Source organism: Triturus cristatus, chromosome 2_1, assembly GCF_964204655.1.
Source record: "Triturus cristatus chromosome 2_1, aTriCri1.1, whole genome shotgun sequence".
Classification (NCBI taxonomy): domain Eukaryota; kingdom Metazoa; phylum Chordata; class Amphibia; order Caudata; family Salamandridae; genus Triturus; species Triturus cristatus.
The window spans coordinates 439,444,764-439,461,714 of NC_140581.1; the positions used below are offsets into that span (position 1 = coordinate 439,444,764).

At 44.4% G+C, this 16,951-nt stretch overlaps 1 protein-coding gene across 1 annotated transcript in view; it reads left to right on the top strand.

The window, feature by feature from the left end:
- KGD4 (alpha-ketoglutarate dehydrogenase subunit 4) overlaps window positions 1-12,931 on the top strand; it is a 42,394-nt gene extending 29,463 nt beyond the window's left edge. The window contains exons 2-4 of the mRNA XM_085640737.1: window positions 1,587-1,650; window positions 8,503-8,711; window positions 12,664-12,931. Of these exons, the coding sequence (XP_085496863.1) occupies window positions 1,587-1,650; window positions 8,503-8,711; window positions 12,664-12,681 (291 nt within the window). The 3' untranslated portion in view covers window positions 12,682-12,931. The remainder of the gene's footprint in view (window positions 1-1,586; window positions 1,651-8,502; window positions 8,712-12,663) is intronic.
- The last annotated feature ends 4,020 nt before the right edge of the window (window positions 12,932-16,951 follow it).

A 16,951-nucleotide genomic window follows, 5' to 3' on the forward strand; every position in this document is an offset into this window, starting at 1 on the left:
ATACTATTGACTATACTGCTTTGCTAGTAACTTTAGCTCTCTAGGCGTTGCTGAACTTGCCACCAGTTGATACTCTCCATTTCACTCAAATGCTCACTGACACCTGGTGCCTCTTTTGTCGCCATATGTTCCCCTTAGTTGGCTGCTTCATGGACTGTCCTAGGTCATTTACTATACTTGCTTTACCCTGCCCTCTTTGCTGCATCACCTGTCTTTTGGTTTTTTTCTGCCACCGCTGTGCTTGCAATGCATCCTTTTTCCCCCCTAAAATCAAGTCCCAAGTCAGATTATTTGAATGTCTCTGGGCTCTCTCATGCCCACTAGTCTCCAGTTGGTGTTTCACTCTACTACTGCTCACCCCTTGACGCAATTTGTAACTTCCCTATCAGTATCCTTTTGAATCTCCCATGAAACCACCCCACCTGTCAACAACACTAAATCAATTGACTACTACTTAAGACCTAAGCATAAGTTAATTATCCTGGTTATTCAATCTTGTTACAGTCAGGCCGGAATACTTTGCTCTGCCAGTCAACATCTCCTGGTTAGTAACAAAGACCAGATGGATGGAGTAACTTGCGTATGTGTGCTATACAGAGAGAGGCTGCAGTTTATGCTTCTCCGTGTGTATCACAAACAACAAAGTATGTCTGTGCTTGACAGAAGACCTAAGCAGAGCCTGCACATATTTTTCACTCTTAGTACATCCCAGTTTTTGCCCAAAAACGCCTGCCTGCCATCCAGAGGGGGAATTATTTGTTAGTTTTCGTCACATAAATCGTGGTCCTTCACTGTGGTCCATGGGGCACATAAAGATCCGAACCTAAGCTGCTCCCTTCGTAGAGAGACACTGATCTGGCTATGTCTCTAGAGGAGCGAGCAGAAACTCTATACCCGTTGAATTGCCTATCATATCAAAGGAAGGACCTGCTTGTATCCGACAGAGGAGGATGTGTGAGTTGAATTGTCTGTTTATATAAATTAGTCCTATGTGCAGAATATTTAACTTTGACAATAGGCTTTTAGCAAAGAGAGGACATTTGAAGTCCATCTACTCTGTCCACACAGTCATCTATGGCTCTGCTCTTCTTAACCAAACACTTTAATAACTTCAGAAAATTGATGCGGAGTTCAGCACATGAGCACAAGAAATTTTTAAAGGGCAAAGCAGATAATTAACTTACAGTTGTTTTTGTGCCTCAAACTGTCCTTTGTAAAGGGAGTATGCCATGCTCTGATTGACTGTGGATGGTTTGTGGAGGAGTGACTACCGTGAATCACTGTACTCTTAAGATAAATCTATTAATGTGACTTTGCTTGCAGCATAGCAGTGTACTTTAAGAATATACTGGGGTTTTATAGAGTAATGGGAAGGCTCCTCATTGCCTCCTCGGAGTGCTGTTATAAGATAGTGTAATCAACAAGTTAGGTGTGATAGAATAATATGTTTCAGGAAAACAAGAAGAGTCTTCTAGGGTTACCCTCAAATGATTTAAGGAACGGCGATTTGCAAAAGTGGTGGTTGATGGGTGGAGTGGGGGCTTTTTCGATATTCTATTGATGATTTTCCTTGTCGTTTATTTCAGGTGGTCAAGCCCCATGCTCGGCTAATTAAGTTCCCAGACAGAACAGCCAGCCCAAGACCTGATGGTATGTAGATGTGTGTTTTTATATTATTCCTGACACAAATGCATAGTATCAATAGAATAGGCATATGGTCAGACTGATCAAAGAAAAGTAAAACGTGGTTTAAAAAATATTAGCCTTTAACCAAATCTATGCTGGTGTGAGTGGAAGTAGAAAAGTATCCTTGTTCCACTTGGATTGCCCTTTTGTTAAAGTATTTTTACAAAAATGTCTTTTACATATGCATACAGCACTCTTTCACATGACCGCTACAGCGACAAAGGCTATGTGTTGGTATCACAATTATTTCTATTTATTCATGGCTCATTGTGACAAAATGATAACCTACTCTAGTCTTCTAGGTGGGAGAACCTTCTTCTAGGTGGGAGAACCCTTTTTACTGCCCAACTCAATAGCAGATGTTCAGCATTATTTCAAGCTTAGTAGTAGCACTTGCCTTTGCATGAAATGGTTCACTGTACAGTGCTTGAAGAGCTGGTTGCTAGTTGCTTTGGTTAATGGTACGACAACTTTCTAATGAGAGGAGCCCTTGTTGTTTATATGTACCCAGATTCCACAGGGAATACAAGGTTGCCACATGTCTTTTAATAATATATATATATATATCTCAAATCCTTGGTATCGGTGCTGGTTGCAACCGAAAAATCGCCTTTTCCCCGCCTCTCACAATGGCGGTCCGTGGAGAGGAAGCGAGCCTCTCAACAATTGAACTCAGGCTGAATTTTTTCAATGACGAAAAAACAGAGACAGCAACCACGTACTCTTAGGATCAAATGCGCTGATTTATTTGCAACAAATAGCCACTCGACGCGTTTCGGGAGAAATCCCTTGATCTCGTGATCAAGGGATTTCTCCCGAAACGCGTCGAGTGGCTATTTGTTGCAAATAAAGCTCTGTTTTTTCGTCATTGAAAAAATTCAGCCTGAGTTCAATATATATATATATATATATATATATATATATATATATATATATATATATATATATATATATATATATATATATATATATATATATATATATATATATATATATATATATATATATATATATATATATATATATATATATATATATATATATATATATATATATATATATATATATATATATATATATATATATTACCTACTGGCGGTCGCCAGTAGGTAGTTATAGTTAGGACCCCTTTTCCATAGGAAAACCTCAACATTCTATTTTGAATAACTTTGGCGCCGGTCGATGAATCCTCGCGAATTTCTCAAAATAGGTGGGGCGCTACGCTACGCTCCTACCCTGAAAGTCTCGGGGGGATCCGTCAAGCGGGGGCTGAGATAAAATGGGGGTCCCAAAACGCGTTTTCCCCATGCATTTTTCCATAGGACCTTTAGAACGAGCTACAGCCCGAACGGCTGAACAGAATTACTCGAAATTTGGCAGAGAGGTAGTCCCTAGGTCAAGGAAGTGCCTTTTGTAGGTTTGGTGTAAATCTGTTCAGTAGATTCTGAGAAAATAGCCTTTAAATCAATATATATATCTGAGCCCGCTTACGGTACGCTTACCGTACGCTTACCGTAAGCGTACGGTGGCGTGCGCGAGCGCGATTCTGATTGGCTCTTAGATCTTAGTAAACATTCGAATCGGCCGAAACCAGGAAGCGGCGGCCGCCATTTTGTGTATTTCACTCAGAAAAAAAAGAGTGAAAACAAGAAAAGGGGGCAATGAGGAGAGTTACAGACCCCCTTACATTTGTGAGGGGGTCAAAGAAGGACTGTAAAGTACAAAGAAAACATTTATTGATTTTAAAAAAAATCACGGGGTACGCGTACGGTAAGCTTACGGTAAGTGTACGGTAGAAAAAAAAAATAAAAAATGAAAATCAGATTTAAGTGTTTAGATATTAGGGGGCTCTAAAAAGAGCCGTTGTGTTTATGAAATGATTTTTTAGTGGTACCTACAAGTAAGTACCGATGCAGAGTCTAAGGTTCAAGAGGAAGACTCTGTTCCCTTCATCATTGAGGTGCACACCATCTCCTCTATAAATGTCTTGCATGTCAGAACGCAAGTTGTTGTGGTAAATGGCACCCATACCATAGTCACGGAGGAAAGCAGAAACAGATTTGTTGACGTGCTTTCTTGCTTTGTCATCGCACCGCGTGCCCACCGTGCGTGCACGGCACTAACTGCGTAAAGTGGGCGCGCGGTGCGCGAAGCGCACCGCGTGCTCACTGTGCGCGCACGGTGCGCGAAGCGCACCGTGCGCGCACGGAACGAACTGCGTTAAGTGGGCGCGCACGCCACGAATGGCGTAAAGTAACTTAGCATTTAAAAAACCGTACAAATTCACTGAAAAAACCATAGGTTTCAAACACGTTATAGTTAGGAATTAGCATTTAAAAAACCTTGCAAATTCACTGAAAAAACCATAGGTTTCACACATGTTATAGTTAGCGGAAATTTTACTGATAAAAAACCAATGAAATTCCCCCGTTATAGTTAGTGCAGGCAACTATAACTCACGCGACCGCAATCTTCTGCTGATGACATATGTGTCTTTATGAAAAAAAAATATTTGTAATATATGTATAGCTAAAAATGTATGGAAGAAGACATGGGCAAATAAGTGTCTAAATACAGTATTAGCATCAGCAGAGGATTGCGGTCGCGTGAGTTATAGTTGCCTGCACTAACTATAACGGGGGAATTTCATTGGTTTTTTATCAGTAAAATTTCCGCTAACTATAACATGTGTGAAACCTATGGTTTGTTCAGTGAATATATATATATATATATATATATATATATATATATATATATATATATATATATATATATAATCCAGTTGTGTTTTTATGTTAATTAAGGAACTCTTCAATTCAACATACACCCTTATTATGCCTGAGGGTGGGAATCGAAATTCATGAGTCTCTCTGCTCCCCTCTTTTGGCCCACCCCAGGTTTAGGGGTCTTTGTTTCCTTCCCATTGTTCTCAAGGATGAGGTGTAGGAGTATTTTGGTGACATGCCCCCACATTACCAAAGTGCACGGTATAGGGGGTTGTGATACTCTCTTCCACACTCCCTGCCTACCTTACCCAGAGTGGAGGGTCAGCGGGGCAGCTAATTGCTTCGCTTTTTCGGTCGTACTCTACCACACAGAGCAGTTGTCTGGTTTACGAAAGACATCGTGAGGACACATTCAGATAGTTGACCAAGGAATGCATTCTGCCCATTGCTTGCCATTGGCTTTGTGGTTTATAAGTCACATTTTCTTGAATTCCATTTGCTGGCATTGTTTTAAGCTGTTCAGCTTGAGTTCGTACCTTCCCTTGCCCAAACCTTATTTACAGTATCCTTCCAGGGCTCCCTTTCTGTAAACAGGCTTGTTATTCTTGTTTTTATCTCATTACATTTGGTGTGCATTCAAAGACTGAGGTCAAATGCTGTCTTCAAAGAGGGTGCTTTGCTTCTGGGTTTTACCCTTGCCAAACGGGATATAGCAAGGGCCTGGAAGGCGGCGGCTGCCCCCCCAATATCGGCTTGGAAGGCTGGGCTGGATTTCTGTATGGGACTAGAGGCACCCATTTATGTAGCGCGGGGCTGCCCGCGAAAACACTTTAAAATTTGGAAGCGGTGGGCGGATTACAGGGGATTGGAATTGGAACCCATTTCGGAGGGATGATTGCCTGGGTGTCCGGCGCTCTTTTACATGCGTTTTGGGGACGTGCAACACGTATCTATTGGGTGCTACCGGGCTATATGGCCATGATTTGTAGTAAGGACAGACTCATAGTCGCACACAGACTTGCTGTATGGATTGGTTTGGCCGTGTGATGGGTGGGGGGGGGGGGGGAGGGGAGGGAGGGGAGGGGAGGGAGTGTTCACTGTTTTTTAATCGAGGGGGCGGTTCTTGTTTTGCACGTCTCTTCTGTAATTGTTATTAGGTACTTTATGAGAAACTTGTCAGAGCTGATATGTTGTTTCTTGATACGATGGAAGTCTCTGGGCTACAGAGCTTCGCGACATGTGTATTTGACAAATAAAAATTTGTTTAAAAAAAAAAAAGAGGGTGCTTGATTACTTTTCTTACTCTGACTTCAAACTGAGAGGATTTATGTGACAATCTTGCTGGATACTGGGGTAGAAGAGTCTTTTTCTAGCACACAGCAACATTTAAATGAGCTGAGTAAGTATTCCAGAATATATCCGAATTAGGAACAAAAATTAAGCAAATGTTTTGTTCTTTACGAAGTGTGTTGGAAAAAAATACTTTAATATGATCAAAGCAAATCATTACTCTAGGTGATGCAATGTCCACACATTTTCATCTGTGCATTGTATAGTTTTATCAGTAAAACTATGTCTGTGCAAATTTAGTGGTCATTTCAATTGAAAATGTGTTGTCTGTAAAGGCAGTGTGCTACCACACTATAAATACTCTACTCTGTGCCAATCTACTCTGCACCACTCCATGCCACTGCACTCTGCAGCACTCCACACTGCGCCACTGCATTCTATACCTCTATACCCTGTACCACTCAACGCCAATGCATTCTCTTCCACTCTACACCACTGCACTTTACACCACTCCAGTCTAGGCCACACCAGTCTACTATGCACAATACTCTCGGCCACTGTACTCTACGCCACTCTGCAACACTGCACTCTATATCGTGGCACTCTGTCAATACACTCTGCTAATGCACTTTACTCTGTAATTCTAAACTCTGCGCCTTTGCACTCTACACCAATCCACTGTACCCCACTGTATTCTACTCTTCGCCACTGCACTCTGCACCACTTTACTCTATGCCATTACACTTTAGGCAACTGCACTCTACCCTGCACCACTCCACTCTATGCTACTCTACTATGAAACAATCTACTTTGCTCCACTCCATGCCACTGCACTCTATGCCATTCCACTCTTATTCACTGCACTCTACGCCAGTACTCTACACAACTGCACTTGGCCACTGCACTCTACTCTGCATCACTGTACTCTATGCCACTCTACACCACTGCGCTCTGACATAATACACTCTGGAACACTGCAGTCTGCCACTCAACTGTACGGCACTCTGCTCTGCACTACTCCTTTCTACGCTTCACCACCCTATGCCACTGCACTCTACTCTGCTTCACTCTGTGCTTCTTTACTCTGCACAACTCTATGCCACTCTACCCTGCGCTACTGCACTCTATGCCACTGCTCTCTGCATCACTCAAGTGTACGCCACTCCGCACCACTCTATTTATTTATTTATTTGAGTTTTATATAGCGCTGGCTAGACCTGGAGGTATCCGAGTGCTTTACATAAGGTTCCACAAAGTTACAAAATTACATACGTTACATCAGTTACTAGAAAAACATTTCACAAACGTAGAAGATGAGATAAGTGGAGCTTAGAAGGGAAAGGGTGTAGGGTAAAGGGGTAGATGGGAAATAGGATGGAGAGATGAAGGAGAGTCTGCCCAGAGTCCGGCTGGGTAGGTGACGGCCGAGGGGGAAGTCCACAGCCCATCACCTCTATAGCTATCAGGTAGTTCCACCGGTCATCGGTCAAATAGCTACTCTACAACACTGCACTCAACACCACTCTACTCTGTGCCACTGCGTCTCTGCACTCTACTATGCACCACTCTAATCTACGCCAGTGTTCTAAGATGCTGCATTGTATGCTACTGAACGCAGTGCCACTACACTGTACGCCTCTATACTCTGCAACACTGCACGCCAATATACTCTGCAACACTCTATGCCAGTGCACTCTACACCAGTTCAATCTACTCTATGGTACTCCAGAGTATGCCACTCTACGCAATTCCACACTATGCCACTCCAATGCAGAACACTCTCTGCCACTCCACTCTTCATCATTCCACTCTACGCCACAAACCTTTAGCCATTTTGATCAGCAGCCACGCTGGTGTACAACATGGTTAAAACACATCGGCAAAACCAATAGCTCTGGCATAGTCGAGACCTGATGGCTTTGCGAATACTTGTTTTCTGTTGATATTTGTCAACAGGGCATGGAGACTGCAGTTTGCTGTCCCAGCCTTCTTTCACTCTCGAAATAATGAATGTTATAGCGAACCAGGACAACCGACACCTGACCCAGTCCGTGTCTTTTTGGTATCTAGCAACATGATACCTCAGCAGTAGTTTGCTGTCCTGGCCCACTTGACCCTTTTTTATAAGTGCAGGAAATGGCTATAAAAAATAGCTTCTTAGAAAGGAGGGCGTACACTAAACTCTGGTATGTCCCTACTCTTTGTCAAAGCGGGCGGAAGTCCATTGATACCAATGGAGTGTGTTTAAAACCTTTAGAAAACAACACACTACACTATAAGTAACTTTAGTTAAGATTTGGCAAAGGTTGACATATGGTGCATAATTATTACAACACAAAATCTCAAAAGATAGGAAATAGACAGTTAAGCTCAATATTAGGGCTACACAATGAAAAAGGAATAGGGAATACATTTGAATGTGAACACACGCAATAAAGGTAAGGGTGCGCACTGGTGAAGGGTTGAGAAATTATCAGAAGACCTTTCTTGTCACCTACCACTTGTTGTTGTAGTAATGACCATCTCTTCTCTAGTTGCAGAAATCGAAGGTATAATACTTTTTTTTAACCTTACAAGCAGTTTTGCAAGTAAAATTGTTTCTCTCCTTTTTCCACAATTCTCCTTTGCTCAAACACCGTTGAGCATGAGTAATGTCTCTTTTGTACATTATTTATGTCTGCACATCAGCAAGTGTTTACACCCTTTAACATGAGTAAATATGGAGTTATGGCTCTTTTTATTAACCATTTTTCCTTGACTGAATGTATACTTCAACTGTTTGAAACCATTTCTTTTTCAGTCCGAGAAGCTTTAAAATCAATGGTATACCCATTTACGGCACCATCTACTGCTGCACAGTCATCTTTGGGAGTCAGACCACAAGGCCTTCAGAGTACACCACCAGTCAGTAAAGCCCAAGGTACACCAGACACTCCAGATCTAGTGAGAACATTACCTTCAAAATACAGGCGGAAATTACTAACGCAAGAAGAGATGGAATATATCCAAGTGAGTTGTTCATTGAACCCTTATAAATTGTTAAAAGAGAATTCCTAGTTCCTTTACCAGATAATTCTTACCTACAGCAGTGTAGAGGCTTTCTTAATACACGTTATGTATGCAGTTCCTAATTGTTTAAATCACTCGTTTTTTGCACATAGTGGCAGTTCCTTCAACGGACCAACATCTTCTTGTTAAAATTAAGCTTCCTTTAAGAATACTTTTTTGCCTGATGTTGCATGAAAGGTTGGCGCAGCATAACATTGCGTCCACCTGACTAAATTCCAATCTGCTTTTAAACCTTCAGCATTATTTATTCTGTCTGCTTACAGTGTGTTCTGGTAGTTTTTGTGTTGATGTCAGCATTTTTCAACTCTATAATATCCGTAAGTGGCTCTCTTTGTTCGTTCTTTAAAACCAGGTTTATTTTTATACAGATGTATTTTATTTCTACAGAATACTCTTCCACAGATAGTAATGGCTTATCTAAAAATGCCTCTCTTATCTAGAATTGACCTTTAAGATGTTCATGTTCTGTATACGTGTGGACATGGAAAGACTGCCAGTGGACATATTGGCCATAGAATGTTTTCCTGCGTGACAGGGCCTCTCTAATAGTTTGCTTATAACTGGCTCATGCAGTTCCCTTCATTCAATGATTGACAGGACTATTTCAGCTCTGCAAATGCATTTAAGCTAATACCCTGTAAAGGAGTGGGTACGCAGAGAATTCAGAACAGGCGAAGGATCAATGGCATTGTCTTTGAGTGCCTGGGTACTTGAAAGCTTGGATTGCTAAATATGTACCTTTTGAAAGATTCCAACTGTCTCTGGGCACGTGGGGACGATTTTGGTTGTCGCAAGCATTGGGTAATTTTGTTGTGCTGCAGAGCTATTTTGGGGCAAGATAGTTGTTTTCATATTTGGGAATGGAGAATTTAATTATGTTTTTCCAGCTATTAGTTGACTGTGGTATTTTGAAATATTTGCATATGAAAATTCAATATTTTTCAAGGGGTAGGGAGGTGGGGGGCAGCTAGAAGGGAATTTGCCTTATCGGGGTGGGAATTTATAGTTGATCTTACTGCATCTGAGTTAGTGATGAAAGGAATATGAACCAGTAATCCAATATGTGCTGTTATGTTATCTGTACTTGAATAGCACACCATCACCTGTGTGGATATCCTGGCACTTTGCAGTTGTGTGAGGGTAGCCCCAGCAGGGGGATTTACTCAGAGCCAGGTCTGCAGCTTCTTGTGGAATTCAAGAAGAAAGGAGGAGGCTCTGATGTAGATTGACTGTGCTAGAACAGAGGGGGAATGGTGGGTTGGTGTGGAGGCAAGTTCTTATGAATAATTAGTGAGTTTTTGGTTGTCTTTGGCTCAGTGGCAGTAACAAAGGTTGTAGCATCTGGTAATAATTATGCTTATTAGCGGTATTTAGGTAGAATATTGTGCCTGCTTTCTGATGAGGGGTGGTGAAGTATGACAATTGGTTGCATGAGGTACTGAACAGGAGATATGAAGGGGAATTAGGCTAAGATACTATTGTCATTTGGATGGAGAAAAGTCTAAGCGGTAGAGCAAGTGCTGTACTTAAATATAGTACCAGTAGAAGACCAGCTGTGTGGTTTGTTGATTGCTTCTAAGATATAATCTCCGAGTTGTACTTTTATGGTTCCATCTCCTCTTATCCGTCACTTGTGCTCACCTGCCTGTGCAGGTTCTGGGCGCCTTTTGACATCTTCTACATAGGCTTTAGACTGTTGGGTATTAGTCTATGACTTTCTGGTCATCTTCAATTCAAGTAGTGTAGCTTCCTGTTCCAGAATTTCCTTCCAGATCCAAAGTTTAGAAACCATTGACCTGTAGACTCTTGTTCTTGGTCAATGTCTCTTTCTGCGGAAACAACAGTGCCTTCTGTCATCCAGACTACTTAGAACAGGATAAGTACTGGCAAACTTATTGGCATAAGTGGGCCAGTATTTATCCTGCTTTGATGCCACTATCTGTAATCCTGGACCAACCAAAGACCTAGCCATATTTACATTTCAAGCTCTTAAGTCTGGTGAGAATGCATCTTCACAGGAATTCTTCTAGGTGCCGAAATTAACTTGTCAAACTATGTGAACTGACTTTACAAAACACTAGATTCTGGTACGTATGGCCTATTGGTTGCTCTAGTTCCGTTTAGTTTTTATATGTTTTTGAATATAGTGATTCCCTATTGGTCACTGACTTCATCCATATTACTAACCCCATAATTTAATTGGTTCTTATTTTTCTTGAACTGGTGTTCTTGCATCACATATTAAGGTCATGCTCTCATAAACTACTGAACATGGCCAAGTTCCCTTATTGAACAATGGACGTGTACATAATAATGCCGTCCTCCCTAGCTACATTAGTCTCCGGTCTGTGTTGGAATCTTCAGAAAGGCACCTCTGTTAGTGCTGCAAGATGATACCAGTAGTAGAATGTGTTGCATAAAATCCCCAAACATGACATAACCTGACATTTTTGTTTTTATTTTGCTCTCTTTGTTAATGTTTGTACTGTATATTTTTTTTTAAATGACTAATTTCATTGAGTTTTTTTCATAAAGCATGAGCAACAGTACAGTCGAACCAACTCTGTCACAGACCGCCCCCAATACACGCACATCGCACCATCAGTCTTATAACCCCACACCATGAAAGTTCCACCATCTACCCCTATACTTCCATGCTTCTGTGGACAGCCCCTGGCCATGTAAATGGGCCTCTCCTGTTGGGCACACCAGCTTTCTCCCGCCCGCCAGGCAATATCCCTCTTGGCTACCAGGGTGGCCACCCCCACAATGGCATGCTCCAGTCTCGGTTACCCCCCCCCCCCCCCCACCCTTCAGCAGGTCCAGGAGGACAACTCTTGGGAGAGAGCCATGGGCCAGTCAAGGACTGACGAGTTCCTGCTCTATCCCCCGTCAGTACGGGTCAAAGCTGGGCAGGACCAAACCATGTGGAAAAAATCTGCATCCACCGCTGAGCAATGAAAGCTGTTGGCCTGTAAAATACTGCCTGCCCGCTGGGGCCACCGGGGAGGGTCATACCGGTTAGATGGAGACAGTTGAGTTTCATCGACCTAAATTGTGTGGGAATGGCCAGTTCCCATCCTAGCGACCCTCCAATCAGTGTCCTCCAGTTCCCCAACCCATTTCTCCCACATCTGCCTCGCAAACCAGTCGGGGGGGAATTAATGACTAGGGAATGGCAAACCTGCGATATTGCGCCTTTAAGTCTGCTAGTCAACAGTTTAGCCTCTGGAGGACTAAAGTCCGGGACCGTAGTGTCCCAGGGGAGTAGGGCGGCGGGAGCGTTTCGTAATTTTATGTACTTATGAAGTTGAGTACTAGAAACATGATATTGCTCTTGTAGAGCTTGGAACGTCTAAATGCAGGCCCTGGACCAGAAATCCCCAAGTAAGGAAATTCCTCATTTCGCAAACCCGTCCAAGCTTGTAGGGTGATGTAGCCATGTCATACTTGTCAATCTACAGTCTCAACCCGTAAGGCGAAGCACTACTCCCCAGCTAAAAAAACGGCATGTGTAATGTCTGGGAGGAACTGGCAAATCTGGGAACTGTACAGGATGCCCATGATTTGGTCAAGCCCCAGCAGCCCAGTTGCCTGTGTCACTCCAGTCCCCATGAAGCCAGTAGTTCACCACAATCACCTGCGAGGCACTGTAGTAACAGAAAAGGTCTGCCATCCCCATACCCCCATCATAGGGTGACTGTCGACAACTGTCGGAGGCAATATGGGTCCGGCCCCCAGCCCAAAGGAAGGGACAAATGATTAACTGTATATGATTTTAATGAAATAAGTTACTGTATGCATTTCTTTTGATGTATGCCTCCTACCTTAAGCATTCAGACATGCCTTTTGAGTAGCGCACATTTATTAACTGACTTCTTTTCTTTTTCAGCGTGGAGGGCCAGATTGACAAGACCAATGCTTCCAGTTTCTCAGTATTGAAAGCAGTCGATTAAAACCTTCTTTGATTAACAACTGAAGTGTTCAACAATAAGTTGCTTTAATAAAAGCCGGTGTACAATTCTTCTGAAATGTATTACCTCATACCACTCTGTTTCTGTAATTAATGGTTCTAAGAATGATTTTTCAAGAGACAATTTTACAAATTATATATGCACAGTTTGTCTTCAGTTATTAAACATAATTATTTTTAAAGAAAATGGCTATTGTTTAGAAACCATTATTTTAGAACGATATGGCTTTGTTTCCATGTTTTGCATTTTGCTGAAGGGTTGAGGTCATGTCTGCCACACGCCAGCTCATGATCTCTAAAATATTAATAACTGATGTACCTTTGTTGAATGTATGCATAGCTAAAGTAACTTTTGCAGTGTGTTCTTTGAGGTCATGGAATGTTCATTGAGGTTTTTGGTGGTAATGCTTCTAATGTCCTGCATTAGGAAGGGATTTCGTGGGTATAAGGACATAAAGGAAAAGAGACAGAGGTGAGTATATTATATTTAGACTGACCCATCACTTAAAAATATAAATTCCCCTTAAATTTGGGATGAGCTGTTTTATGATTGTCCTTTGACTTCAGCTGCTGCTGGTTGCTACTTAAACGCTTACACTCCTGCAAGTGTTCCTATTACTTGCAAAACTACATTCCTTACTGTATACAAACGAATCTGGGTAGTGCTACTGGTAACTTATGCAGCCCTGCCAAGTGCCCCGCATCAGACGTTACAGTAATACATTTTGGGCTGATTTCCCTAGTATAGAACATGGTCACGCAGTCAACTAAGCCCAAAAGCTAATTGCTTCCCTGCGTCATGGCTGTGCTCTGCCGATGTATTTATTCAAGCTGCTGGTAAAGGAGTACTATGGAACAGACATGCGGTACAGGAAACGACAAACAAGTACCACCACCCTCTTTCTGATAACTGAGGTGAAACAGCCATGCGGGCTTGCGGGTGGCTGCAGGCTTCATCTCTGTCGGGGAGTTCATTTTAAAGCCAACTGTATTTATCGACTGGAGGGTTCTACTTTCACTAAAGATATTCTGTGCCAATGTGTTTGGATGCATTTCACATCTTACCCTCTCTACAGCGATTTACAATTTTCAAGTTTAAATAATTAGAATGACTAAAATAAACTGCAAACCTTTTAAGTTATCCAGTAGGGTGGTACTTTTGAACCTGCCAGAAAATATCATAAAATAAATTATCTTAATTGATGCAGGACTGCCACTTAGTGGTTCATTGTGTTCAGTAAATTTATGGTACAGTGGAAATGTGCATGTAACATGGGATAGTAACTCAGGGAAAGAATCGCCCTTTAAAAAAGGAGAATTGACAGCATCGCATTTTGGACCAAACCTCCTCTTGAAGCTCTTTTTTCCTAGCATGAAGAGCATCTTTATAATTCGATCCAAGTTCTTTAATCAACAAATTGTCTCTGGGTTGACCGTGAAGGGCCAGTTTCAGTTCTTTTGAGGCTATAGTACATGCATTGTTTAACCAACCTCTACTTTGGCCATGACCTATTTTGCTCGAATGGGTGAAGAGATCATTGATTATATTAGTAATGCCAATAAAACTAAAGAGTAACTGTTTGAGGATAACTTTATCTTCCAGGCAATAAATAATATCTCTATACACTTTTGAACAGATACCATTCATGAATTGAATTGGATCAACTCCATCCCACTTAATGCAACCCCGTTAGGTCTTGTAGAGATAATGTTGGTAATTAGGCTTGGTGAAACATCAATTGCTTTACCCCAAAAGAAAACCATCAATACAATACAGTTATAATCACTCAAATCCGACTTAAGAACCCTAGGTATGGAGGAGGAGCCTAGCGCGCAACCAAGATGGCCGGGTAGGTGCGAGGCTCCCGAGGACCTCCGCGACCTCCTGCATAAATCCTGACTATATCCTGTCCTAGATGAGGGGACTGTGTTCGTGAGACCGAGCTGAGGTGCCACCCGTTTTCCGTTTCCAAATCGGACACCGGCGGGAGCATCGATTGAGGTTTGCGGCCTTCTCCACGCCGGCCCCCCGGATTGGAGTTGTGGGGCGATCCGGAGACAAAGTGAACAACAGCGGCGGGCGAGGCTGGGCGATTCGCGTACCCCGCACTTTCACTTTCGCTTTCGCGCCCTCCTTGCTGCCAAGCGAGGTAGGGTCGCAGGGCGGCGTGCGGTGGTGTGACTTCATCGGGGTGCCCTGCCGGCCCGCCAGCTGTGATCCGCCCTTCGGAGCTGTGGTCGCCCTCCCCCGGAGCCCGTGAACCGGTCTGTCAGCCCTTTTCAAGGAGATTGGCACGATTTGGGGACTGGAGCCATGTCCACGAAACAAGATGGCGACCGGGCAAAGGTGAAATCGACCCGCCGTGGCGCAGCCCCTCAGTCTAACAACATGGACCGCTACACCCTCCAGAAGGGATCTCCAGAGGCGCCGCGTAGGTCCCCTGTTGGCCCGACTGATGCCCCTGCTTTGCCCGCGGATCTGACCCTCCGGGACGTCATGGGCGCCATCGCCGAGATGAAGGCCTCAGTGGACCAGCGCTTTGACACTCTGGCGCAAAAGATTGACTCGGTCCTCGTGGATGTGGGCCTGGTGAGGGCCGATCTGGCCAAGACGAATGACTGGGTCGACTCTTTGGCCCACACCACTTCGGGCCTCACAACGGACGTGGCGGCCCTCCAAAAGGAGGTGCGCCGACTGGGCCAGGCGAGCGCCCTGATGGATCGTCGACTGGAAGATTCCGAGGGTCGAGCCCGGAGGAACAATGTTCGCATTGTCGGGGTGCCGGAGGGACGTGAGGAGGAGGCGGCGGATCTGTTTGTGGAGGACCTGATCCTCACCCGTCTCCAGCCCCGGGGGCTGAGTAAACTCTTCGCAGTGGAACGTGCCCACAGGGTCCCCGGAGGGAGACCTAAGATCGAAGCCCCTCCGAGGCCTCTCATTGCCCGGATCTTCAACTTTCGGGACAGAGACGCTATCCTGCAGACTTCTAGGCAACAAGGACCGGCCAGACTCGACAATATGGACGTAAACTTCTATCCTGATTTTACTCCGGCGGTCCAGAAGCAGAGACTGAGTTTTCTCGGAGTCAAACGTCGCCTACGGGACCTGAACCTCAAGTATGCGATGCTTTTTCCAGCGAAGTTGAGGGTAGAGGTGGATGGCCGCACGCACTTTTTTGATCGTCACGAGGCGGACGGGGACTGGTTGGACACTTTGCCCGGGGACCGGGGCCGGGGGGGTGGGGGGGGCGCGGTTGGTGGGGAGGGCTTGCCGGATCAGGACTGAGGGACGACTAATAGTAGGCCTTGCTCTGGACAACATTATTGTCATCATTGACTGATTGTGTAAGTTCCCCTCCCGTGGAGGTCGTACGGGGTCTCTTGGGGGCTTTCCCTCCTCCTCTGGGGGACTAGTTAGTGTTTTCATCCATGGGGCGACAGGCACACTGCACTTTGGGGGGGCTGTTCGGGCTCATGCAGGGGTGCAGGGAGGGGGGAGTTCTGTTGGGACGGGTGGGTTGGGGTGGGGTGTTGTTCGTTTTTACCGCAAGGCAAACCCTTTACTGTATTGGTGTTTTTGAGGTGCTCTCGGGGGGACGAGTGATGGCTTCTGCATGTGATGGGGGGTAGGGACTTGACTTTGTTGTCTTGGAATGTTAATGGACTGGGGGATAGGATTAAGCGAGGTGTGGTCCTGCAGTATCTGAAACGAATTTCGCCAGATGTGGTCTTTCTGCAGGAGACACACCTTATTGGTAATTCCTTCTTTGCCATGAATCGGCGTGGCTATCGTTTGGTGGCCCACTCGGGCTTCACGTCTGGCTCGTGGGGGGTGGGCATCATGGTTAAGAACTCGCTCCCGCTGGAAATAGATGAGGTGCGCCATGAAGAGAGGGGACGCTACACTGCCTTGGTGGGGAGAATGGAGGGTAAAGTAGTTGTCTTTGTTTCAGTGTATGTCCCACCGGGGCTACAGTCTACCACCTTTGCGGACCTGGGGCGCCTCCTCCTTGACCTTCCGGGGGGGCTTCTGGTGGTTGGGGGGGATTTCAATGCGGTGGTTTCTGGGACTATGGATCGTCACCCCCCTAGGGACCTCCCCCGGGCGCAGGCGTGGCTGTCCGGCCTTTTAGATACATTGGGATTGGTGGACTGCTGGCGCTTAAAACATCCCACGCAGCTGCAATACACCTTCCATTCGGGTGCC